This window comes from Terrapene carolina, unplaced genomic scaffold (assembly GCF_002925995.2).
Source record: "Terrapene carolina triunguis isolate 2854851 unplaced genomic scaffold, T_m_triunguis-2.0 Scaffold96, whole genome shotgun sequence".
Taxonomy (NCBI): domain Eukaryota; kingdom Metazoa; phylum Chordata; order Testudines; family Emydidae; genus Terrapene; species Terrapene triunguis.
Window position 1 is genome coordinate 21,636,148 of NW_020664447.1, and position 26,623 is coordinate 21,662,770.

Genomic DNA, 26,623 nt, shown 5'->3' on the forward strand with positions numbered 1-26,623 from the left:
CACCCCAGTGAGATGTATGTTCTGTGTATTTCCTTTGAAGATTTGTGCTTCTCCAGACAGCCCATGGACAGTCCTTGATTTGCATAGACTAGAACAGGTAGCCAGGCAACCTCCTGAGGGAAATACTTGAACTTATTTATTCCATTTCCTTGAGTAAAATGGGCCCCCAGGAAAATCTGTCCATCTTCAGCTGAGACTTGCCCACTATCTCCTCTGCTAGGTTACTACAGTAATTACATAGCCAACTTGGCTGAGAAGCCCAAATGTATGTCATCAAACCATTTTCCTTACAGCCTGGCTTCTGCTGAGGATTTCCACAGCATCACTCCCTTCCCTGAGACACTTAAGAGGGCTCTAAAGAGCTGAAAGAGGAGAGAAATAGCTGCTATGAAAGAAGGCCCTACCTCAGTCTCTTCCTGAAGAAAGTATCAGAGGGGTAGCCGTGTTAGTCTGGATCTGTAAAAAGCAACAGTCTCCTGTGGCACCTTTAAGACTAATAGATGAAGTGGGCATTCACCCACAAAAGCTTATGCTCCAATACATCTGTTAGTCTTAAAGGTGCCACAGGACTCTCTGTTGCTTCCTGAAGAAAATTATTTAGATTTTTTTTTCTAATTCCCCTTCTCCCTGTTTGACAATAACTTAAGTGCTCTAAAATGTGAGTGAGTCTCAGGCAAGAAAGACAAATCCCCTCATGTTACCTGAGGTAGAAACCCAAACTCCTTCCCTCTACTCCCCTTGTACCTTCTTGGACAGTGGCAGGAAAAACATGCTTCCTACACCCCATTTTCAGACCTATTCCAATTTATGAAAGGTAAATGGCACACCTGTCCCTACACACACACACACAGGTAAAAGTACAGACCAGCCTTGTCTTCATGAGTGGAAAAATGTTACCATGTGGTAAATGCTCCCCCTCACCTCCCAATCTAATATGCTAAAATCCTAGTGTGGGCAAGGCCATACTTTGCCCTTTTGTCCTACAGTGTGCTCCCTAACCATGCATGTTCACACACACAGCTCATCCCACCCCCTTACAGCCCCTCATAACTGAGTCAAAACTCAAAAGCATAAATGTTACATTGTTAGCAAAATCCTGGTACATTTACATAAATGACAATGTACAGTTAACAGACAATATTACAGCAATAAAACTAGACCTATGCTTTTGTACAGATAGCTGGAGCAGCTCTTTGAAATATATTCCAGTCTATGGCCTTTTTGGGGTTTCTTTCAGTGATAAAGCTGGAAGAGCCTCTGGCTCCCTAAGAATAAATAGGGTTAATGAAGCTGGTGCTCTTCAAAACTGTATATTTTATAACACAAGTCAGACCAACTGGTGCTCCCAGCCAATTTCCAACTGATAGTCTATAGGCTTATAGATCCCTGACTAGCCAAGCACACTCATGTCATGCAATCCACCTGCGACTTGCAATCCTGTGGGGGCCTCAGGTTTTGACCAATTAACTGGAGATGCTGCAATCTGCCCTTTTCCCCTCCTCCATCAAACCTTCTTTTCCTGACTCTTCTTTTCAGCTGAGCCTGAGCCGTCTCCCCTCAGCGTGTTTAGCATTTCATTGTTCAGATTGCTAAGAAATGCTAACTGGACATTGAAAGCTTTTTCTCCCCCCAGCAGCCTAAAATGAAGCATTTTAGCTAATGCTTTCCATATGTGTTAACACAGACCGGGGGGGAATGGTTGTAGGGGGTGTTTTATAGCTAATGGTGACTGATGTCCACTCATCCTGCTATCACCTTACATCTTTGTTTCTAAGGCCTGTGCTTGTATTTTTTTTTTTTTTTTTAAAGTTTGATAGCTTACAAAGGGCAGAAACGTCTAAGAAAACATGGTGAATCTTAGGTGCTAGGGTTGAAGTATCTAGTTTTTAAGTATTGCAACCTCAATGTTTCCTAGACATAGAGAGCAAAGGTGTGCAAGTATTATGCAGTATACCCTCCCCGCCCCAGGAAGTAGTGTAGATGAGGCAGTATCCCCATTACTTCCATCTCCACAGCTGTAGAGAGAACTGACTTGCCTAAGGCCACAAGTTTGTGTCAGCCAGCATAGGCGTCAGGCCTTCCTCTCATCCATGTTTCTCTACACCATGCCACCTCCAGCATGAGAGAGTACAGCATCAAGGAATAATGAGCTGTACATTTCTGCTTGGCTTTACGGGAGTCCAGGTGGTACACACAATACTAGGACGTAGGCCCCTCAACACAGCAATAGGTTTTACTGTACCTCCTGCCACAGCATTTTTGAAAACCGCCTCTTATTGCATTAATCATGCAGGAGTGCTCCATGTGCCATTCCCAGACGGTTAAAGAGGGGATGACTTGGACACTACAAGACATTTGATCAAACCTTTACAGTGTAAATAGGATAGGCTATTTTCTTTCCAATTGGCCACCACTGAACACAGACAAGTAGATCAAAACTTGGCTAAACTCTTCAAAGTAGGTGCTACTGAAAAAAGATAATTGTAGAGGCCTATTTTAGTCTCTCACACTTTGTAACCCATAAGGCTGAGAGAAGGTACGTCTTAAGGTGCAAAGAATTTATGGGAAGTAATGCTAGAGTTTTTTGTCATGTGTAAAACTGGTGTTTATAGCTACAGTGGTAGTCTGAGTGTGCTAACTACTATACGCCTTTAGTCAGGTGACTGAATGCTCAGAAGTTCGTGAGATTAGAGGACTATCAACACACCCTTGTATATACACCAGTGGTGCTTGTAGGTAGATGGTTTAGATTAGCATGTTAGAAACACCTCCAATGTTAGGCCTCACTCCACTGCATCTGCACTCTGTTTCCCTAGCAGCTTTCACCTTGTGCTCATGAAAATGGCAGCGTAGATCCGCTTTTCGGGCCAGGTTCTTCAGTTGCTGCTTCAGTTTTTCCTGTTGGTGCTGTCCTGGTATCGCTCTGATGCTGTGCAGCACAGAAGAAAAAAGCCACCTCCTCGCCTTTGTCATTAGATTTGTTGCAGCACCCTAACACGCTCCCCAGAGAAATCACTACTCTAAGGGCGTCAGCTTGTGGGGACTTTCAGCATGAGCCGGTGGTTCCATAAGACAGACCTGGATGCCCTAGTGTTCCTGCTGCTGCTTTGCCCCCGCCTCACACTCTTGAAGTGATGTAAATAGAATGCAGTCGACTGGCCAGTGTTGTCTGCAGGTCCCGCAGAGGGTCCAGACCCTGCACCTTGCTGTTCCTGCCATAGATGAGCTGTCGGAACGAGTCCTGTTCCAGCAGAGAGTTCATGTGTTTGAGGAAGAAGCCCTCGCAGAACGAGGCCAGTTCAGGTGCACTGTGAATCTGTAAAATAGAACAGGAGTCAGTGACCTTCTCTGTGAGCCTTACAGATTAAAGCACATTTTCACAGCTGCCACTACTAAGCCCTTTCCCTCTGACAGCTTCATTGGGCAGGATGCCTGCAAAACAAAGGACTGTTAAGGGAAGGGGTATGTACGTAATTATGTAGTTGGTAAATGCTAATGGAAAGGACACTCGTGCTATGAATGACTCTCTTTTTCCTCTCCCTGTGTGCATGCATGCAACCAGAGAGGTTCATCCTACTGGGATATTTTCCAGGCGATAAAGTAAATTTTTTATTTCTAATCCTCTGATCTCCTGCTGTTACCTGAGCCACAGTCCAGTGGCTCTTCAAGGAAAAGAGCAGCTGGCTGATGAAATGGCCAAGATACCTGTTTTGTGTGAGCCTGGAGTCTGTGTGTTGCATCATGACACAACAAAGGAATCTTGCCAGCTGGTATGTAATATGAGTAGCCATGGAAATATGGTGTATATGATCGAATGCTCACTCCTAGACCAAAGCGCAGAATGAGATGGGGAAGAGCCACTCTAATACCGTGCCTCAGATTGTCCCATTGGCTCTATAGCTTCTAAATAGTCTCCTTTGGTTCTCCCAGTAATTATTTACCTAGTTACATCCAGTTCAGCATCATCAGAGAAGACACAACTACAATGAGGGGAAAAGCAATGAATTTTATGCCCAACATTTAGAAACTCCCAAAGGTTTTGGGGTTCTTAACAGGAATAGAATTTTTTATGGAAGTAATGTAAGGAACTCAATTTACATTGGAATAGTTTCCCCTTGGCTGTTGGGAACCCAAACACAGCAGCCTTGGGCAAGTGCAGGAGATTCCAACATTGAAACTGTGTAGTGACACTAGACTGACATAATGCAAAAACGTTAACAGGAAGTAAAATTAAAATAGCATGTTTAAATATTTTCTGATGTAATCTTTAGCAGCCTGCTCCTGCCTCTCTACTACATCCCACACTCCTGCTGACTTCCAGGAATGCTGAACTGCTCCTCTATGTTCCTACTGGTAACACATGTTGGGTCCTTTATATTAAATTACAGATTGGATACAAACTCTCATTTTGCAAGCAAATTTAGCGCAGAATTGGCCCAGCCAGAGCATGCCTGCATCATCGTGCACCATGACTCTTGTCCAAAATACCACACAGCAGCAAGCATGTGAAGTGCCTGTGTTCCTAGGCGTTTGTGGGGTCTAAACAAGACAGTTCGGCCTTTACCTTTGCATATTTATAGATGTTAACAGAGCTCTCCATGCTGATGGTCTGGGCACATAAGATTTCACAGTGTCTTTGGAGGCCATCCAGTTGAAACAGGCTGGCGGCAGACAGCAGCTATTGGGACAAGAGAGATGTTTTTCAAAATCAAACTACATTCCCTCCTCAAAGGATCTTCTAACTCCTTCTCTTGAGGGCTAGCCCTCCTGTGAGAGCAGAAAGGCCAATAAGGAAGAATACGCATAGCATCCTCTTTTCATTATTCAGAGTACAGCACTGAATGAAGGTAGCAAGCGCCTTCCTGCATTCTTAAATTTGTGCGCCTCCTGGTTTCCAGAGGGAATGAACAGAACAGGTAATCATTAAGTGATCCATCCCCTGTTGCCCATTCCCAGCTTCTGGCAAACAGAGGCTAGGGACACCATCCCTGCCCATCCTGGCAAATAGCCATTGATAGACCTATCCTCCATGAATCTATCTAGTTCTTTTTTGAACCCTGTTATAGTCTTGGCCTTCACAACCTCCTCGGCAAAGAGCTCCACAAGTTGACTGGGCATTGTATGAAGGAATACTTCCTTTTGTTTGTTTTAAACCTGCTGCCTGTTAATTTAATTTAGTGGCCCCTAGTTCTTGTGTTATAAGGAGGAGTAAATAACACTTATTTACTTTCTCCACACCCATCATGATTGTATAGACCTCTATTCCCCCCCCCCCCCAAGTCATCTCTTTTACAAGCTGGAAAGTCCCAGTCTTATTAAATCTCTCCTCATACGGCAGCTATTCCATACCCCTAATCATTTTTGTTGCCTTTTTCTGAACCGTTTCCAATTCCAATATATCTTTTTTGAGATGGGGCGACCACATCTACACACAGATCCCCTTGTTCTGCATAAGCCATCTGAAGTAGTAATTGCTTCCTATTTCAGATGACCCAAAACCACATCTCACCTTCCACAATTCCTTATTTTCTCCTAAAAGAATACTAGGTGTTTTAACACTTTTCTGTGTGCATAAAGCAGCCACATGACACGTCCCATAAAAACACTGGTAGCTGCTCTCATCTTTCCCAGCAGGCACTTGTCAAGCAGTATTGACTATGTGCTTTGAAAGCATCTCCTCCTTTCAAAGCTCTAGCTTCTTCTGGCTTCCACGCCCCATCATCCCTGACTGCATTTGGAAGAAAACGTTCTCACCTCTAGGATATCAGCTGTGGGAATTTCCATAGATTCTGTTCCTCCATAATATAAATACTGCATCAGCATCTGAAATGGGAAAAGGGCCAGGCCTGAAGCTGTTGTCAGTCAGTACACATTGGAATTTGAACACCCATGCTGCCCTTAGGAAGCAAACAGAAATTGCAGCTCCAGCTTCCCGTGGGTCTTCATAACAGCTTTGACATTTTCTAATGGTCTGGCTGTGCTGCTTTCCAATGTTCTTTTCTTTCTCTGGCTTTGAAGGGGGCCACATCAAGGAATTTAGGCCAAGGGTGACAATGTGTCTCTGAGCAACTGCAAGGCCCCTGTAAAAACTCCGCAGGGGTCCTGTTTTTTGTAACGCTTTGCAGGCTAGCCACACCCAGGAGCTGCCAGGCAGTGAAACTGGTGGTAGGCTAGCTTAGTGCATGTGCACAGTAGGGCCTGCCAGATGGTGACACACTGCCCTCCCCTAGAGCTTCCAATAAGCCTCCCCCTGCCACAAGTCTTTCAGCTGGGAGGTTTGGGGCTGGGAAATAGAGGGGGGGGGTTGGCTGAGGAGACAGGCCTGGTCAGCCTTTCCTCTCTCACCCTCCCATGCTCACCTCCCTACTGTTCCAAAACCCCTCTCCTGCCCCTTCCCCATGCCCATTATCAGGGAACTGATTTTTCACTTGAAAACCAAGGTCATCCTATTTACTACTATTTATATTGCAGTAGTGCCAAGCAGCTGCAGTCAGGGTCCCATCGTTCTAGCAAAACCTGATCCCTGTGCCTGCTGCTGAACAGAACCCAGGGCTCTTGAATCTCAGTTTAGTACTTTATCCACTAGGCAAAACTCTCTCCCCTAAACAGTGAAAATGATACCACTTTTAGTAGGTAATCTCGTGTCCTCTAAATGTGCCCCAAAGTCTCCCCACACATCTGCTCCCTCTCTACTTCGTTAGAAGGCCACCTTTAGTGGTCATTTCTTACGGCTTTCAGTGTATTACTTTTCAATCTACCACATTGTCCAGAGAGGCAAAATCCTCTCCCTGCCCCCTTTGGGTCTATGACACTGCAAACACCACAGCCTGAAAATCATGCCTTGGAGCTTCCCGAATCACAAAAGCCCATTGATCAAAGATCTTCTTTGTGCTATGTTAAGGAGACCTGCCTTAATACACTCAACTTTATTCTCTTCAGGTCATGGGCCTGAGCTGCACAGCTTGGATACAGACTTTTCAATTCAAATACAAAACATAGGAAACCCTCTTGGGATAGAGCAGTAGGGATGTTTTTATGCTCAAATTATTCCCATTGGATGCAGAGATACTATGTGGTGATGACCATATAGAGAAATTGTGAGGGAGAAAGCCAAGATGAGTCCTAAACACTTTAGTGAAACAGTTAGACTTTCAGCAGTTCTGCACTTTCAGATTTCTGTATTCTGCACATTTCCTTTCTAATTTGAAATGCAGATCTGGAAAGCTGGAACAATGCCTGACTATTGGATTTCACTGACCTGCCTTTTTTTATTTTATTTTTTTTTTAAACCTACCCTCTTTTCATCATGAATGAACCTCCCTCAGGTCACTTCAATATGGAAACATCAACAAAAGTAAAAGTGGAATTCTCAATGTCAAGTCTTTAAAGAGAGCCCCATAGACTTCTGATAGTCTGATCTGAATTAATGTGAAGCCTGGCAGTTCTCTGGCTCTAACCAGGCTTATTTTTTTGCTTAACACAGCATGAAAATTGTGCCTGGGAACTTCCAGAACTATAAAAAAGTACTCAATAAAAGACCTCATTTGTCCTCCTTTATGAAGGAGATCAGCTGCATTAAAAAAAAAAAATCCAATCGTATTCTTTTCAGAGCTAGGCCCAAGCTGACAAGTTTGGATGCAGATCAGAACACACCTAAAAATGCAGAGATACTTGAATTAGACCAAGTGCTGCTGTTATCATTTATCTCTGGCATTAAAACTTGTAGCCTTTGCGTCACAGTAAGTACAGGAGGAGACAAACAGTGCTAATGGTAAGGATGCACATAATTTACATACCTTGAAAATATTGTATTTCATATCACTAATTTCAACAGTCTTACTGCCTTGGCTGTCTAGTTCTGTTTTATTGGTCATCAGAGTCTTAAACCTGAGAAAATGGAGACAGAAGTTTGCTTAATAGATTCCTGCATTTTTGCCACTCTGCATCATCTTTGCTTGGATTAGTCGTCAGTAAGCAAAGGGGAACTGGAGAATCTTGGTCCTAGTGTATTTGCATTTATACTTGATATTTTCCAAAACAATCAATCAATAGGTTTCCATCGGGGGGAGGGATAGCTCAGTGGTTTGAGCATTGGCCTACTAAACCCAGCGTTGTGAGTTCAATCCTTGAGGGGGGGCATTTAGGGATCTGGGGCAAATTTCAGTCTGGGGATTAGTCCTGCTTTGAGCAGGGGGTTGGACTAGATGACCTCCTGAGGTCCCTTCCAACCCTGATATTCTATGCTTCTATGCTATGCTATCTTTAACAGCAACTAAACTGTAAACTCCACAGGACTGAATTCACTCCCATGTTACTGCAGCTTTAAGGTGCTCTAATTACACTGAAATCAGTAGCGTTAGATTCACATAAAACTGGAGTGACACAGAGCTGAATCAAATCCTGAGAATTGTACACTGCATTAATATTAATTTTAAAAGCAAATAACTGATCCTATAATAGAATCAACTGAACAATATCTCCATGGGAGGAGCAAGGACAAAATATATTGGGGATTCAGAGTATTTTGTTTAAAAAAAAAAAAGCACCACCACCAAGGTACACAGTGCTAAGGAGCCACATTCTTTACCTCCCTCACTCCCCTTTGCTCCTGGGGTGCAAAAGAGGACAGAATCTGGCCTTAACACTTTTGCTGAGGACTTCCCTGGGGTGAGGCAGGCTCCAGTAAGTACAGAGCTAGAATAGCTGGCTCCTACACTGTCCTTCCCTCAGCCTTGAATGCAGTGGGGGGTGAGAGGCATGGAGGGGTGGAAAGAAGTGGCCAGAGCAAGCTACGCTCAGCTGTTGAACAGTTCCTTAGAAAACATTAACTGCTAGTACATATCAGAGCAGCCCCCTTGTTCTAACCTGTATTGGGACTGGGTAGAAAATCAGGCCTTACCCCACTCTCTAATGGTCTGAGCGTAGGCAAAGAATCTGGCTCTAAAAGTTTTGTGGCTTGGGCATGTAAACTCAAGTGAGTAGCCTTTACTCATGCCAGTAGCCCCATTGAGACTATTGGTGATTAAGGGCTGCTCATCTGAGTAAGGGATTATGGGCCCCTGTCCTCCATTACTAATCTTCATTTAACATAAATAACACAGCTGCAGTTACTCAGTGTAGTTCATGGAGGCTGACTCACCTGTTGGAAGCAGTAACCAGCAGGACTTTGTGTGCATAAAACAGCTTTCCTTCCACTAGAAAAGTTACATCAGACATTTCTTTATTGTTTAGAAAGTGAGGATCTGTTGGAAATAAAGATGGGGGGGGGGGGGTTTAAAATGCTGCAGCACGGCAAAGAGAAAAAGCAAAACCACTGTGGAAACTGAGATAAAACTGAGTATCTCACCAAGCCGGGCCGGCAACGTCTTCTGTATTTCAGGAATGTTGGGTATAGGACTGCTGCCGTAGCAGTGGGTGAAGATGGCTGCAAGCTGCTGGTTGATAGAATCATTCTGTAAGGAAGAAGGAATTTATATCATTAGTGCTTAAAAGTAGGCTCCACAGGCTGTAATAATTTGCTTGCTGCTTTATAATAAGAATCTTCCTTTGCTGCTTTTAAGGACGACTCTATTTATAAGGGCTCTGTGCAGCGGGGCTAACTCCAGACCTATGCAGAGGGGTGACTTTCACCACAAAAATATTCTCAGCGAGTTTATGGCACACATCTGTCAAAGAAAAATAATTAATTTAAAAGAGCTCAATCCTTACACAGCAAAGCTCCCCCAACTTCTACACAACAAAGTCCACAGCATGGCTTATCATCAGGAAACACTGTTCCTAATGTATCCGTTTGTTGCTCGGCACTGCACTATTTTAAAGTTCAAATTTTGCATTAGTTTTTAAGCAGCCACTCCCTCTCCCTGCTATCTCCAGGTAGAGTCTACAACGATATAGGACTTGATCTTACTCCCACTGAAATCAATGCAAAAACTACCATTGAATTCAATGGAAGCGTAGTCAGGCCAACTTTCAAAAGAAAGAAAGAAAAAAAAGATTGCTATTCACTAACAGCTAATAATATTGTTCAGAAAATTCCACGAAGGTAGATGACATGCTACTGACAGCCTGAGTTCCCCAGTACTTTGCAGGTAATCCCTTTCACTACTGTAAATGCACTCAGTTCCAGAAGCCAATCACGACAGTGGGGTTTATACAAGGATTTCCATTTCCATTAAAATGAGCATCTTTGACATGGAGGAAGCAAGTATTTGATCCCTTCTGTCTTGATCCCTGGTAGTGCAATATTACATGAGCTTGGGTAAACACAGCCATGGCTGTCTGTACATCCATAATTCATTGGGACCCTGACACAGGTTTACATTGCTTCTAGTACAAACACTAACCAAATAATTGTGAAACTCCTGCCTGAAAGGATTTGAACTTCATATTGTTAAAAAATGAATGATTACTTTGCTGGTCTTGAGGATATCAAACATTAGCTGCAGCCCTTCGTTAACCAGCTCTTCGTTATAGTCCTCCTCCTTAATAGTCACAAACTCCCTTAAGAGGTTCTGCACGACGGAATAGCGAGACTGGTAGAAGGTTGTCCGTAATGACTCAATCCACACATGAAGCTTCCACGGGATTCCTGTAACCAGACACAAGGGAAACTGAGGGGCTGAAATAGCAGGCAAGAGGGTATTTCTTCTCTTGTTGTAATCATCATCATCAGCATTTAAGTGGCTCTTTTTATTTTGAAAGTGCTCTACACTTTACGCAACTGTACCACTATCCCCATTTTAAAAGTGAGAAAACTGAGTCACAGGAAAGTGAAGTGACTTGCCCATGGTCACAGAGAAAATTAGTGTCAGGACTAAAGATTAGAACTCAGGAGTTCCTGGTTCTTGCCAAGCCTGCTACTCTTTTAACCTTCATTTCATGCACTGTTTTTCTCCGCAAGCATAGCGAAGCAATCTAAATTCTGCAGATTGGCTATTCCCTATGCTGTAATGGTGCAGCTAATCTTATATAAACCCACTGTGATTGCTATAATTCAGTATTGCGGCTCGCTTGTTCTGATGAGCTATCTTATCTAGACATGCACATTTCAAAGTCTTCAGTCGACTACTTACAGGTGTAAGAATAGGTGCACTCTGGGTCCTCAAATCCTATGCCTGGGCATTAGCTGTCTCTGGTTTTGAGAGCTCAACTTGAAACACTTCAGAGGGGCCTGAGTTTTCAGATGTGCTGAGCACTCACAACTCAGACTGACTTCAAATGCAGTGGAGTGAAGGGCTCAGCTGCTCTGATCCTCAGGTCCCAGGCTGTTCCAGAAATTGGGGCATCCTAAATCAGTGGGTCCTTTAGAATATGCAGCTGAGTGATCAGTAAACAGTTTGATGTCATTTTCTATTTAAATTAGAGACTACCCTAAGCTCCCCTCAATGTGTGTCAGGTCTGAATTTGATGGTGCAGGCCCTTCTCCTAGTGACCTGTAATCCCCGCTCTCACAGAGATAGGTTATTAGGTTCTAGCTACTTTGAACCTGCCTTACCGAGTACCCTGAGCTCCATGGTGATGTCCACGTAGCCATGCTCAGCACTGTAATACATAGCCTCCTGCAGGGCCTTCATCCTGGTTTTACACAGCCTGACCTGCCCCTCGTTGGAGCTGTCCTGGCTGGAGGTGTCACTCTCTACTCCCTCAGCTAAAATCTCCTCCAGCGAGAGAACATCTCCCTTCGACTGCTGGGGCTGGGTCAGGAGCTTGCGTAGCACGTTTCTGCGGAGGAAAAAGAAGAGGAATTGCTCTTTAATAAATGAAAGGCCCGCAAACCAGACAGGCCAGGCAGGGTGATTTGGGCCCAGAAGTCCTGGAAGCCTGACTTAGTGACTCATTTCTTTCCAGAGATGAACCCTTCCTCGAGCGGTGCTGGAACAATTTTTATAGTGGGGGTGCCGAGACCCAGTGAACCAAACTGTAAACCCTGTATATAATGGAAACCACTTCAAGCCAGGGCATACTGCAGCACCCCCTGCCCCCCCTAGTTTCAGCACAGGGGGAGGGATAGCTTAGTGGTTTGAGCATTGGTCTGCTAAACCCAGGGTTGTGAGTTCAATCCTTGAGGGGACCACTTAAGGATCTGGGGCAAAAATCAGTATTTGGTCCTGCTAGTGAAGGCAGGGGGCTGGACTCGATGAGCTTTCGGGGTCCCTTCCAGTTCTATGAGATAGGTATATCTCCATATATTATTATTATTTTTATTACCTATGCCTTCCTCCTCCCCTCAGAAATGAAGTTGGCTCCTCTAATGATTGGGTCTTTAAACATTATTATGGCAGTTTAGTCAGGACTGGTTTCATCAAATCCCACGAGTGTTTACTTTGTGTGGCTGGCAGACCAGCAATCACTAGCAATGGCTTGCCTCTGTCTAACACCCGAGGGTCCCCTTTAGAATGCCTGGGTCCTTGGTTTTCCTACAGATCTGAGAAGCCTTAAGGGACAGATGTTGGCTATCCAAGACAATCAAGCCAACATAAGATGTTGTGCTGAATTGCCACTAGCTGGCGCTCTCAGTGCATAAAGAACTGGATTTTACCCTTTCTGCATGAATTGATACTACATAATCTCATGCCTTCTGATCACCCTCCCACAAAAATCATCCAGAAATAGGAAGCTTAACTTCATTATTTGCACAATCAGAACATGTTATAGAAAGAGGACTCTTACTGTGGCACAATTAACCCATCAGATGCTTTACCATAAGACATTGCACAATCAAGGATGTTAACACTGAAAAGATAAGGTGCAACATTTCACATGCTCTTGGGTCATGGAAAGTAGCACTAGGAAAATGTTTGCCAGTAAAACTACATCACTATAGTTCCTGGGGAGCCAAGCCTTAATGCAGACGTGCTGCACCAATATAAAGTGGGGTTTACATTGTTGTGATTCAATCTAGTAAATTACCAGCATGTGCTGCATTGATCTAAGCCCAGTTGTACACTGCTGCAGTACATCTAGGTTACGGGTTTGGAATTGGTATAACTATATCAATGTGGTTACACCAATGCTAATTTCTCTGATGAAGACTGGGCTAGAATGATTTCCGGATCAGTTTACAGATAATAAAATGTTATTTCTAAATACCAACCCTGCAAACACCGCCTGGGATGGAAGAGCCAAGCTGTTTTTTTTCCTGATTCACACATCATCTGTATTAAAGTTTCTGCAGATCTAATTCTGCCTCAGGTTACACCTCGGCAACCCCATTGCCATTAAATTCTGCCTCCAGTATACACATGCAACCCACATCTTCGGAATTGTGCCCTGCAGTTGGAACTTAACAATTCTGATGTTGCTTCCTGACCCAGAAACAAATCCAGCTCCTTCTCTCCTAGCTGTGGTGGCTCTGTAGTGCTACTAACAGGTGTGAAAAAAGCAGAAGAAACTTATTTGCTGACTTCAGTGACTAAAATATAGATCTGCAAACCCAGAGGGATTGCATCTGTTGAATAAGAAGGTGCCAGTTTTACACAGTTATTTTGGGAATAGACCCACTTAAAGTGATAATTACTTTCCAATGCATCCCTTCAAAAGTAAATGCAGGGTCTGGCCACACTAGAGTCAGAATAATGCTAGCAACTCTACTGCATTAAAACATGGCTATAGCCGGGAGGGTTCTAGCAACACTTCCTAGACCGGTGTGGATCGGGATTTTTGGTCTGGGAACTGTAGTGTAAAGCCACGCTACAGCCTGTGTGCGATGGGGGTAGCCTACAACATTGTTCTCAGGCAAAAGACCTCAGTGAACCTGTACAACAATTGTATGTGAATCCCCGCACTGAGAGGGTCTTCATTTTAAGGCTGAGCTTGAACAGAGGTTTACCTGTGCCCATGTGCGGCTGAGTGACTAAAGCAGTTCATGTCTTCGTGAAGCGATGAGGACATCCCATTGACTTCCAGCATACTCAGGAGGGGGTCTGCGCCCCTGCTCAGTAACAAACTGACCAGCTCGTAGTTCCCTAAGAATTGGCAGAAAAGTAACAATAATTCCGTTTTCCAGCATCCTTTAAAAGGCATAGAGTACTTGTCCTGGGCACTTCTATAACACCCCACAAGCGTTAAATTAGGCCTCACAACACCCCTGAGAGGGAGACAAATATTACCACCCCCATTTTACAGATGGAGGAAACAGACACAAAGAGGCTAAGTTGCCCAGTGCCACACAACTAGTTAGAGGCACAGCTCAGAAGAGAACCCAGGAGTTCTGGCACCCAGTCCTGTATTCTATTTAAAGCACAGGCACATCTTTATATATAAAGGGGGAGGGAGGGGAGAAAGAGGTATATTTTACTATTTTTTTAAAAAGTTACATTTCCCTCATGTGTTTCAACATCTTGAAGTCAAACTACACTACAAGCAGATGTACATGTATCTGGCTTCAATATGGGCCAGATTCTCAGCTGTCAGCTCCTGCTGAGTGTAGCTAAAAGGGGGTCCAAAAGAGAATCTAGGGGCTGCTCTAAACTGTGCTAGCTGGCTATGGCCCCCCCAAGGGGTCATCCTGCAGCCGTGGATAACTGGAACAACATGCATTCCAGCCACCCTCCACCCCACTGCCAGAGGCTGCAGGGAGTGGTGGTGGGAGAGCCAGCTACAACAGCTTTGGGGACGACCTTCTGCTCCCTTTATGCCATTGGGATGGCACAAAAAGAACAAACGAGAGAATCCATCCCGTAATAATCAAGCTTCAAATGATGGAGAAAGAACAGAGGGAAACCAAAATAGTAGGCTGCAGGTGATGGAGAAGAATAATGATCTTTGGGCTGGCACAGGTAAGTCCTTACATGCCATGTAAACCCCTGATGTGGCACCTGCTTGGAGAACAGGCCCAAAATTTTGTTTCTTTTTTAAACAAATGAGATAAAACACAGATCTTTGTACAACCTCAGATGTTTTTTCCCAGTGTGACTCGGGCTGATGAAAGGTACTAGTCTGACAGCCGTGGAGGCTGTTCAGCTCCAGGAGAGGCAGAGGATGGACAGTGGCAGCCTAACTTTCCCAACGCTGCCCCATGCATGCTCTAAGAGTGAAAGCACACTGCAGTCCCACTCAGCACTTGGCTTCCCTGCTGAGGCTGTTGGCAGGAAGTGATAATTAGTGGCAGTGGTAAATGTGGACTGAGCTGATTCACAGCAGCACATTTCAGGTTGGTCACCAAACAGCAGATGGTAACAGCTCTCAGATACTGCTAACCTGGGCTAGGCGTCCACTAGTGATTTAGGCATAAAAAAAGTACTATATCCCATTATCTAACCCCTGAAGCTACCTAGTCCTCCACCAGTTTGAAATTTTCATTATATCTTTCATTGTTAATTGGCTTAAAGTACAATGCAAAGTAAATCCCAACTCATGTAACTAAAATCTAAACATCTGACCCATAGCTATACTTCTGCCATAGTTTTCCCGTGATCTTGGGAGCAAGAACGTAAGCGTCTTTGACTCACCTGCTGCTGAAGCCAGTTGAAGTGGGGTCTCAGCATAGTTGTCTTCACCACTGTTAACGGCGGAGCCCTCAACATGGGCACCAGCATCCAAGAGCAGCTGCAAAAGACCAATCAGAGACAAGAAGTTCAGAACAGAGCAATTCAGAAAGACACAACAGAAGAGCCTGTGTGTTGGAAGGGAAACCCATTAGGTCCATAGCAAAGGGTGAAAAACACAAAGGGAGCTCAGCAAAAACTAAAGGAAAAATATCCATCGCAAGGCACACTCACCTCTCACATGCATCTGTTTGGTGCTTGAGTCTGGGACTGAAGCCTAGGGACTCATGGCTAACATCTCTTTAGGGATTTATTTCTTCTCTCTTTACTGTACTTTTTTTGTTTGTTTGTTATAGTCAGTCTAGTTCTGGTGGAAGGTATCAGGTGGACAGGAGACTAAAGGCTGCTATTTATTGTATCCCAATGGGCACATGTTCATCTGTTCTCCAGATTCAAAAGGGTTAGATGCTTCTGCAGTGTGGGAAGTCCCTGCCATTTGGTTACATGCTGTGCAGGAAGCAGACAAGATGTCTAACAGAATTTGCCACAATAGGCCGAACTGCTCTGCCAGAACCTCAGGCCCTGAAGATTCTGGATGAGGAGACTGTGTCTTTACTTTGGCCAGGAGTTCACCAGCCCAAACCCTGGGGGAACTCTTTGCAGGCAGACTGGCGCTAACCCAGCAGTAACTGGCCATGAAGGAGTGGGGACAATATCCTTTTCAAACATTTGAAGTAGCAAAAAGTATCAAAGTCACATTGACACCATCATGCAGAGCGGGGTCAACTGGCAGGAAATGGAGGTTACTTAGCTGTAACTGGAAGTTCTTTGAGATGTGTGGCCCCTAGCTGCATTTGACACGTGGTGCACATGCGTGTAAATTCTAACAAGCATTGGCCTGCACAGGCGCAGTCATTCACCTTGGGCTCCAGACTGAGGACATAGGAGGCAGTGTGGTCCGATGCCTCTCCAGTTCCTCCTCATACCGCAAATCTAGTAAGATCCAAAGCAGAGGGGATGGAGGGCAGATAGGGACCACGCATCTCAAAGAATTTCCAGTTGCTGGTAAGTAACCTCCATTTCTTTTTCGAGTGCTGGTCCCTATCTGTATTCCACATGTGGGTGATTGACAAGCAGTACTCAGACTGGAGTGGGGGTGCAAGACAGATGCTTGAATTATTGCAGTTCCCACTACTGGGTCTGCATTGGAGGCTTAAACTAGCGTGTAGTGTTTAGTGAAGGTGTGAATGGAATTCCAGATAGCAGCCTGCATATGTCCAGTAATGGTATTTCGTGCACTGATGCTGTAGAGGCAGTTTGTGCTCTGGTGGAGTATGCCCTTACCCCGTCAGGTGGGGAGATGTGCACTAATTGGTAGCACGTGATGATGCACCCAGAAATCCATTTAGAGATCCTGTGAGAGGGTGTAGCTTGTCCTTACAAACTCTAAGCTATGGCAAGAAACAGCCTAGGAGACTTTCTGATAGATTTAGTCCTCGGCAGATAGAATGCCAAGGTGCATCTGACGTTGAGGGAAGGCAGCTTCCTCTCCTCAACTGAGGTATGGGGTTTTGGGGGAAAAAAAACAGATAGGTGGATAGCTTGGTTGACATGAAAATCTGAAATAACCTTGGGGAGAAATTTAGGATGCTCATGAGCTTTACGGGTTCATGGCAGAAAAGAGCAACAGATGCTGCACTTTGCAGCAACATGCATCTCACCCAAACAGTAGAGACAGTGTTGGTGATCATCACTCATGGTGAAGGAGTGAGGGCAGGAGACACTGTTCTTGAATGCTGGGACTCTGGGCATAGTGCCAGACCGTGGAGAGGGAGTCCCCATTATAGGGAGGGAAAGCCTAACTATACCAAAAGCTCTAACTATGCTAATATAAACTATTTACAAATGTACTTAGAGAAGAAGGATAAAAGCTGGAGAAATCGGTGGACACAGGGATTCTGACGCAGGCCATGTGGCGGTAAGAAGGAACTGGAGAGGTGATGGCCTGCACATGGCCTTGGTCTTAAGCATGAGGTGAACTAGTGTGCAAGTGCAGGCCAATGGACACTACTTGTTAGAATTGCCAGACTCGGGCACGTGGTGCACATGCAGACCCACATGGGAAATACATATAGGGAGCGGCACTTGAAGAACCACCCTTCATTTATAAGAATAACAAAGCAGATTTGAACATTCATATTTCCAGGCAGGGGCAGACACCACATTGACCATGCATAGCCACAGAAGGCAGCTAGTTGGGATTCTTCCTTCTGGGATAACCACTGTTCCGCTACTGGACAGAGTCAGAATCATAAGCCTTATACTGCTGGTAGTTGTCATAAGCTATATGTCATAAGCCTTATACTGCTGGTAGTTGATGGAGAGTCTCCTTTTAATTCATATGGCAAGAACCTGTGCTTTTGGGGCAGGAGGATCTGGGTTCTATTCATGCTGGTGCTACAGCATGCATTTCTGAGCAGCCATAGTATGCAGCACAATGACAATCATTGAGCCCTAGGTGGTCACCAATTTATTACGTCACCTGCCTCAGCACAGACTGGAAGCATGATTGTGCCTGGTAATTTCACATTTACATTTTCAGCATAATATTGCTGGTGGAGGACAATGATTTTTTCTACTAACTAATTTATTTCTCCCTTGATGGAGAAGCTAGATCTGGCAAATCCAGTCATGGATATCAAGAAAGAGGCAATTCCACTGGGCTTCACTACGTTCAGAGAAAGCGGAGATAGGACTCTTTCAGTGATGATCATTGTAGGGAAGGTTTTGACATTAGATTTGGAAGTTTAAAACATCTAAGTGAATAAACACTCGCTGCAGGCAACATAATACGGCCCAGAGGAGCAGAAGGCTAAGTTCAGTCTAAGGAGCCTTGTTGATGTAATTCTCAGCACTGTCTCCTGAGAGCATCACATGTAAATTAAAATTGTACAACCTTTGAAATGCCAAAGAGTGCACTGGCAACTTGCCAAGGACATGAAGGATGGATCTAATTTGCATTAACATTTGCATACATTTGTAAAACCAAATACGAAACCCCCCCACATTAGCTTATAGTTGTGTCTTCCTTGAGAGCTGAATAGAAATTGCTTATTGCCTCACCAGCAGCGGAAAACCTCCTGTGGATCACTTTTGAACTCACCGTGAAGTTAGAGAGAGAGGGTGGGTACATTGGAGGGCTCCACAAGGCACCCATGGCATCCAATTCTGCATGCCCTCTGTGTGAATTCAGCAGAAAGGCTAGCAATGAGCATGCACAGAGCTTGCAGGAAGGGAATCCAAATGTACCTAGTGAGCAAAGGAGTGGCTGGAAGTAGCAGCACTCCCACTGATGATACATTCAGAACCTATTCTAGGAGAGTCACTGCTTTTAGGGCTGGAACATGCAACTTGCAGGGCATGTAAAGGGAGCACAGGGTGCTCTGCTTCTCTCAGGAGCAGGCTTTTAAGAAGGAATGGACCGGCAACTCGATTTTTGCACCTATAACAAGTATTCAGGCCATAGCTAATATTTTCAAGAAACATGCTGCCCAAGCACTCTGCCCATACTTTCACACACTCCCCTGAAAGCACCAGTTCACCAGACACCATAGTTAGTGGCTGATCCACATTGTTCTGAGTCCAGAAAAACATAATAAATTAATATAGAAATAGTAATTAGAAAAAAGAATCAGAATTTGTAGGATGTTTCATTGTCAAAGCCTTTCCAGAGCTTAACGAATCAACCCCCAAGCACTCTGAAAAGGCAAGTCACATTCCCCTCATTTTACAGGTACACGGATAATCAGTGATTTTAAAAAAAACTTGTAGACCACAGCCACAAAGGGAACCCGGGTCTGAGCTGGTTTTAAAAGCTAGCAGGTCCTGGCTCTCTTTTTAGGCTCTCCTATTTTAAGGATTCGTGACAACTGTGTCTCCCTCCCCTTTGCTTACCTGAACTACGGAGATGTGTCCATGTAGAACAGCAAAGGTGAGCGCAGTCCAGTGCCGGCTGTCGGGATGGACTGAGGGGTATCGGGGATTGCTGCCAGGAACCTGGGAACACGAAAAGCTCAGTTATTGACCATTGCAATCTCTGTCTCTCTCCCATATTCTTCAGACTCTACTGTAACTGGCATTTCCCTGGGGAATAACAACCCCTGGTAGTGACGGACTGACACCATTCAGAGAGTGCTGCCAGTGCTAATCCTAGGCTTCTCTAATGTGCCTATTGATGTCCCTTAGTGGCTGCTCTTTCCAAAAGGAGACCTTATTTGCTCCCTATGTCAACCATTATTTCAGCCACCAAGTGCTCCAAGGGGCTTTGGACTTTATTTCTCCCCAAACCTTGAAACAATGAGCTCTGAAAGGAAGGCCCTTCCGTGGGTCTGGTGTACAAACTCCACAAGCTGGAGCTTTCGGTTGCCAGGAGAGATTTCATAACTGATCCTGCTTATTTACAAGTCAGAGATGAGCAGTTTTCCTGGGTTTGACCCTTACTTACTGGTATATCCAAATTTGCTCCAGCATCAATCAGCATCTGGACCATGGCTTCGTCTCCAGCAGCACAGGCGTACATTAGTGGGGTCATACCCTTCAGGAAGAAAAGTCAGCAACAGTTAGCCTTTATCTACATGTCTAACATCAGAGAATCCATCTGCCAAAGGGGCCGATGGGACTGGGTCTGCACTGTATGTATATGTGCAGTGTGTGATGTACAATGTGTGTGCATGTGCACGGGGGATGCATATGCGTTTGTGATTTCTGCGTGCTGTGAGGGAAATCAAGACATTAAAATAGGAATGTGACGTGACCTACATCGAATAAATAGCAGATGCGCTAGCAATAATTTTAAATGGGTTATTTAAAATCCTAATCTTTGCATTGAGTCATGTTTTAGAGGCAGCCCCTTTCCTACGGCTGCAGGAAAGGAACAGAGCTCCTTGCATCCTCCTTGGCCAGGGGAACTTAAGCAGAAATTAGAAGAAACAAACACAGAGGTGTTTACTTGGCAAACACGATCTCCATTGGTAAAACAATATTTGTTAAAGCATTTCAGCACTGACAGAACATTTCTACCCATAAATCTCTCTCTCTTGCTTTCTCTCTGTTTAAACAATGACCAGCCAGAGATTACTCATGAGCTAGACTGGCCCTATTTACAAACAAATCACTCCAAAAATAGCCAAGCCCAAGATGCTAATGGCCAAAATGCTTTCATGATGAAATAAATTAAAGCTCACATCTCAGGTTTTTTCACTTTTCATTCTCTGGGCTTTTTAAATTTTATTTGACTGAATTTTTCGCAGGGGGCATCTCTGCATTAATCAAACAATAATCCAGCCTCATCCCCACACAAAGGGGCCTGAATCAAACCCTGGCTCCAAATGCCAGGTGCGGAGTTTGGATTCCACACATGCTGCTCAAGCTTCTCTTGGAAAAGGCCAGAATCTGAATGCCCCCAAATCTGGGACAGTTCTGATCTGGAGCTGGAACTGCCTTCTCTGGGAATGCTTGGAGCTTGGGTTTGGCTTTGATGCAGGCCCATTACAAGGGTAGGAAATTCAGCTGTGGATTCAGAGTTAGAGCTGTGGTTTAAGTTCTGGGCCATCTCTATTTGTAACTAGAGCCCTGCCAAACTCAGGCGTTCAATTCTAAGGTGTTTGTACAACCCCATCTTTCCAGTTGATTCATGGGGGTTTGCACTCCCCTCCCCACAATTTTTAATCTGTATTTCAGGTTCAGATAAAAACCAAGAACTCAAAAGGAAACTCACCCCAAACCTCTGAGTTTTATTTTTTCCCCACAAAACCATATGAAACCAATGAGTAACGAATGGCATCCATTGGAAACCATAAATCAGCCCAAGACCTTGCCCCAAGCTCAAACCTCAGTAACCCTACTCTGAGTATTGGGGCTATGACTAGAGCTGGGTCTGAACAAACAATTTCAAAATCTGAACCTGGTTCTGAATGGTGGAGCCAGCAGCTGTCTCACTTCCATCGGATTGGGTGGCCTTTACCAGGAAAGTTTTGTCCAGCTCTGCTTGCCACGAGTGGGGCAGTCATACCTGCCTGAAAATGACTCAGATTCCTGCCTACTGTGTAGCATTTTAAGAATGATTCCCTTTAGCCAGGGTAAGTCTAATATGAATATATCAGCTGGGCTGGCTAGCTGTCCCTCTGGTTAGTACTCCACCCTGCTGTCCAATAGACCTGGGTTCTGTTTCCAGGCCTTAAGTCAGTTTTCCGTAGGCAGGCTGGCTCTGGTACATCCCATTACAGAAACAGGTGCCAGCTGCAAAGTTCAGATCTGGATCCAGATCCCACATATGGTAGAGTTGACATCTAGGGTTTTGATTTAACCCCATCCTTAGTTGGTAATGCAGCAGAGGAAGCATGCTCAGCCCCCAGGACTCAGAGAAGAGAAGAAGGGTCTCGCATTGTTTCACAAAAAGAACAGGAGTACTTGTTAGTCTCTAAGGTGCCACAAGTACTCCTGTTCTTTTTGCGAATACAGACTAACACGGCTGCTACTCTGAAACCAGTGTTTCACAGTGATACAAGTGGCTAATCACAGAACAACAATGTCTCCCTAGACATCCTCCTCCAAGCCTCGTTAGTCAATAAGATGCCAGGATGCTGGGCTGTAAATTTGGAAGCGGTGTCCTCTGTTGAGGAGGCACAAAGTAAGCACCAGTACAGCGATACTTAACACTAGTTCAGTGAAATCCTCCAATAGGATTGGCTACAATATGACATCAATTGGGTGATAATGAGACTATGCTATCAACTGTTTACAAAGTCTTAAACCTCTTAACTTGTGCTGTCAGCAAAACCCATCAAAGTGCAGAGTTTGCCTGAAAAACAACCCCCCACCCTCTGTCTGGCTGAAGGGAAAAAACCCCTCAGTCAAGAGCAACGGGCTCTGGGCTGTGATTTCTTTGGTGTGAGGATAAATAAATCAGCAGGTCACCGAACAAAGCATCAGAGGCAAAAAATATCAAAGATCTGTTTTGAAAGAACAAAAGTCCTCTGGGCTTTATATCCTGAAACCACAAAAATGTGAGGGGAAAAAAATCCCAAGTGGCAGATTTTCATGAAACAAAACAGACTGGAGCCATCTGTATTGTTTTAAAAGTGGTGCTAGTCTTCCTCCAAGGTGCCCCACAAATGTGTGCTGTTGCCCCTATGTAAATCAGGTCATTGTTCATCTAATAACTCACCTGTGCACAACCACCTTGCATGGACAATGCCTGTAAACAAGCAATTTTATTTTTTGTGCAGAAGCAATAGGTGTATGTGCATTTGTGAAGGTGGGTCTATTTAAATATAGTCTACAAGCCTGCAATAATGTGCAGCACTATAGATATCTCAAAGTAATATTTTAATTCAACGTAAATTCAGTGCAAGGAAAGGTGCACTGTACGGAAGTCCACGGTTAATCATTGGGACAGATTTCAGAGTAGCAGCCGTGTTAGTCTGTATCTGTAAGAAGAACAGGAGTACTTGTGGCACCTTAGAGACTAACAAATTTATTAGAGCATAAGCTTTCGTGGGCTACAACCCACTTCAGTCAGCATGGGCAATTCCAGGCTATTTGGCTCATGTGCCTCAACTCAGATCTGAAGAGACCACTTCAGAAGTGAAAGGGTAGAGAAGTCATCTGCCTGTTGAGTTCTCTGTAGAGAGTTCAAACTGGGGCTTTTTGCATGTCCACTGGGAACTGGGCTAAGAGTAGGGTGACCAGATGTCCCGATTTTATTGGGACAGTCCCGATATTTTCTTACATAGGCTCCTATTACCTCCCACACCCTGTCCCAATTTTTCACACTTGCTATCTGGTCACCCTAGCTAACAGCAGCATCTAACTCACTTCATACAGGTCACCCAAAAGCCATCAGATAGTAACACCTTTTGGTCACTCACTGACCTGGCCTGAATTTCAACTGAAGAATTAGAGGTGACAGCCACTGGCAGCAAGCATGTAGGGATCTTAATTTTGCAAACATTTAGGTGCAAGACAAAATCTAGCTTTCCTATTCTATATCCTGAATACTAATCTATCCCCCATTTCTGCCAGAGACATGCCATAAAGTATTCCAGGGAATGAAGGGGCTCAGCAAGCGATGTAGAAACAATTCTCTTAAAGAGTTCACAGGCTAACCCAAGCTAGAACTTGAGAAAAGCTCAGCTAGATAAAAAATACCTGAGTCATCATGCATTGATTTGCCTCTATAGAAAATATTTAATTTTCTCATGCAGGGAAACTGTCTCAGGGTCTTCTCATATACCTGATCATCCATTGTGTTAACCCCATCAGGTCCCAGCGCCTCTATAGCTTGGTTGATCAGATCAGTCCTTCCACAATTTAACATTCGGAAACCCAGGTCCTGCTGGAATTTTTCAGTAGCAGCCTTAGCGTCCAGTCTTCGGAAGGAGCTAAAACAGCATTCAGGCCTGTTGAGGACAAAGGGCAAAAAGTGCAGCAATCATTTCAGGAGGGTTTGTGTTTTAAATTAGCAATTAGTTATAGTACTGCTTCTCCACATGGCTTTACACTCCATTCTTGGGTTTTTCTATTTTGCCTGCAGAAATGTTTATTTGTTATATAATTGTAATGCATCAAATGTATATGAAATCGTATTCAGAGAACAAGAGGGAGAAGAACTCTGTTGAAATAAAAATTACAAATATAGTTCCATGATTAAATAATCATTATGGATCTACATAAGAGCCTGGCTATTATTCCCAAATAAGATTTTGCTTCTCAAGATTTTGCCTTTTATCACCTTACTCCCACATTTTTTTCATCCCTGCATTATAATGAAGATTGTCCATATCTTGTCTTTTGGGTGGCAGACCATTCTCAGATCCACCCCAATAAAATCAAACTTACTCCTGGGACCTATATTTATATTAGGCTCCTATCCTCCCATTCTCATCCTCTTGACAGCTACCAAGCTATCTGCTTCTAAACAAGATAAAGGAGTCTGGAGATTATTGCAAGTCTCCAAACTTATCTTTTGAGAGACATCTGAATTCCAAGCCTGGGAGCCTCTCTTGTGCACTGAAGAAACATCACCAGGTTGTAGGCATTTCCTATCTCAACTGGACCTTGACATGGTCACCCACATTGTGTGATTTCATTTGCTGCCTTTTCACTGGCAGCGTGTCCTGACACGGGCTCTTGCGCAAACTTCCAGCTACTGCAGTATTTGGCTGCCAACTTCCTTTGAAAAATTAGACTACCTCAACATATTTTAACCTCTTTTGAAAGTTTGCATGGGCTGCCAGAGAAGTAATGCATATATGGTTTTACTTAGAAGGCTGTGCATGAAACTTACTCAGGGCCTCAAACTTATCTGGTAACTTTTCATGCTCTTGTCTTTGCAGGCGGATGACAAATGGCAGCCAGATGCCACAACAGACTTGTCCAGTTAGCAAAGTCCTTCACCTGTCCAGTGACTGGCCTGACTGTACATGGGAGTCCAGCACAACACCACAGCCAAAACTCAAATGAGGACTTTCGTGATCTACAAGCATGAGGAACACTAGGTGAGAGTCCAATGTGAGCCTCTATCCAGTGGAGCTAAGTAGGAAGATTGTTTTGGTTTAAGACTAGATACCTTCAAGAGGTTGCCCAAGGCCACACAGAATGGCTTCTTGGGCTAATACACTGCAAGAGGTTGCCCGTTTAGTTCTTACTAAGATCTTGCCTACACTAGGTGAAAACGTGTTACAACACCCACTTGGTTGGAACACCTTGTGCTTGTATTGCCTGTACAAAGCCTTGCAACAGCATTTTTCAGCGACCCCTGTCATTTTACAAGTGTTGGTTTGCAGTGCCTGGGACAAGGCCTTCAACTCAGGCCCAGATGAACAGGTGCCACCTACAATTGTGTTTCTCCCCATTGTGGACAGAAAACCACACTGCAGCTATGACTAGATGGGTTCAGTGGGTCCTAACTTCACCCCACAATGCAGAGACTTACACTTGAAAATCACCTCAAATCTCCTGCCCCTAGCAAGTGGGACAGGTGCTTCACAGGTTATGCAAGTGTCCACGGGCTATCCAGAGAGGTGGCAACTATGCCCAGGGCAGAATACCATCCTTCAGAAAGGAGCTAATGTCTAAGTATTTCCTAGGAAAAATTCAGTAAGAAGGTAACATTATAATCTTGGGATTTTGTTATTGTGAGAGATTTTTCATATATTAGAGCTTGTAGTTATTAGGGCAGTTCAGTGAAAAGGTATGTATGGAGGAGTGGGCTCTCTGAATCATCAGTTACTGGACAAAGATGAGCGCAGTAGACAGGCCAATAGCTACTGCCAGAGGTAAGGTAACAGGCGAAGAACCAATGACCACTGCTAGAGGCCATAAGTGGATAAACAGTCAATTCTGGAGGTAGGGTAAGTGATTAGATGGACAAGCAGACCACGCTTCTATGATAAATGTTTTTATGATACTATATTCCTATGTTCCCCTGAGAACAATTAGCTTCTGTCAACTTGAAGTCTAGTGGATTTCAGAAAATGAGTGAAATGTATTTTCAAGTGCCGTACTGGCCTTTGAGCTGCGACCTTACTCTGCTAATTTGTTTGGCTCTACAATCACATTGTCCTAGTTTCAAAATAAGTGCTGTGTGCAAAACAAGGAGAAACTCATTAACCAACACCACGGAAATAGTGAAACTGACTACACACAGAGTGCTGTCAAATACACCCAGTGAGCCATCTAGAAAAATAGAGAAATACCTTTGGCTCTCATCTCTCTGTTACAGTGATCTTAGCTATGACTTGAAACAATAGGTGACGATATCTCAGACAGCCGGGTGGTTTTTAAGTTGATGGTGTCCATTTAAGCAGGTACGGTCAGGGTGAGGAGTGACGATGTTTATAGATCACTTTGAAATAATACATGGAGAGCACTGGATTGAAAATCTTATAGTCACTGTCTCACAAACAAACAGGTATGGAGAACTATTTGTCTAAGGAATCTTTATCAGAAGATAGATAGATATACAGTTTCAGGACAGAGGTCATTATAACAACAGCACTTTTGCCCTTCTCCACTGCCTTTCATCCACAAATCCCCTCCAAGTGACAGAATCCTTCTGCGAGGTGGGAATTATCATC

At 44.2% G+C, this 26,623-nt stretch overlaps 1 protein-coding gene across 1 annotated transcript in view; it reads right to left on the reverse strand.

Annotated features, from left to right (window-relative positions):
* Nucleotides 1-1,788: 1,788 nt before the first annotated feature.
* Nucleotides 1,789-26,623, reverse strand: part of ABTB2 (ankyrin repeat and BTB domain containing 2) — a 194,821-nt gene continuing 169,986 nt past the window's right edge. The window contains exons 5-17 of the mRNA XM_024213861.3: nt 23,779-23,944; nt 19,990-20,079; nt 19,440-19,541; nt 15,450-15,546; nt 13,829-13,964; nt 11,495-11,721; nt 10,410-10,588; nt 9,347-9,452; nt 9,140-9,242; nt 7,797-7,887; nt 5,755-5,823; nt 4,565-4,678; nt 1,789-3,316 (exon numbers count right to left, since the gene is read on the reverse strand). Of these exons, the coding sequence (XP_024069629.1) occupies nt 3,119-3,316; nt 4,565-4,678; nt 5,755-5,823; nt 7,797-7,887; nt 9,140-9,242; nt 9,347-9,452; nt 10,410-10,588; nt 11,495-11,721; nt 13,829-13,964; nt 15,450-15,546; nt 19,440-19,541; nt 19,990-20,079; nt 23,779-23,944 (1,678 nt within the window). The 3' untranslated portion in view covers nt 1,789-3,118. The remainder of the gene's footprint in view (nt 3,317-4,564; nt 4,679-5,754; nt 5,824-7,796; nt 7,888-9,139; nt 9,243-9,346; nt 9,453-10,409; nt 10,589-11,494; nt 11,722-13,828; nt 13,965-15,449; nt 15,547-19,439; nt 19,542-19,989; nt 20,080-23,778; nt 23,945-26,623) is intronic.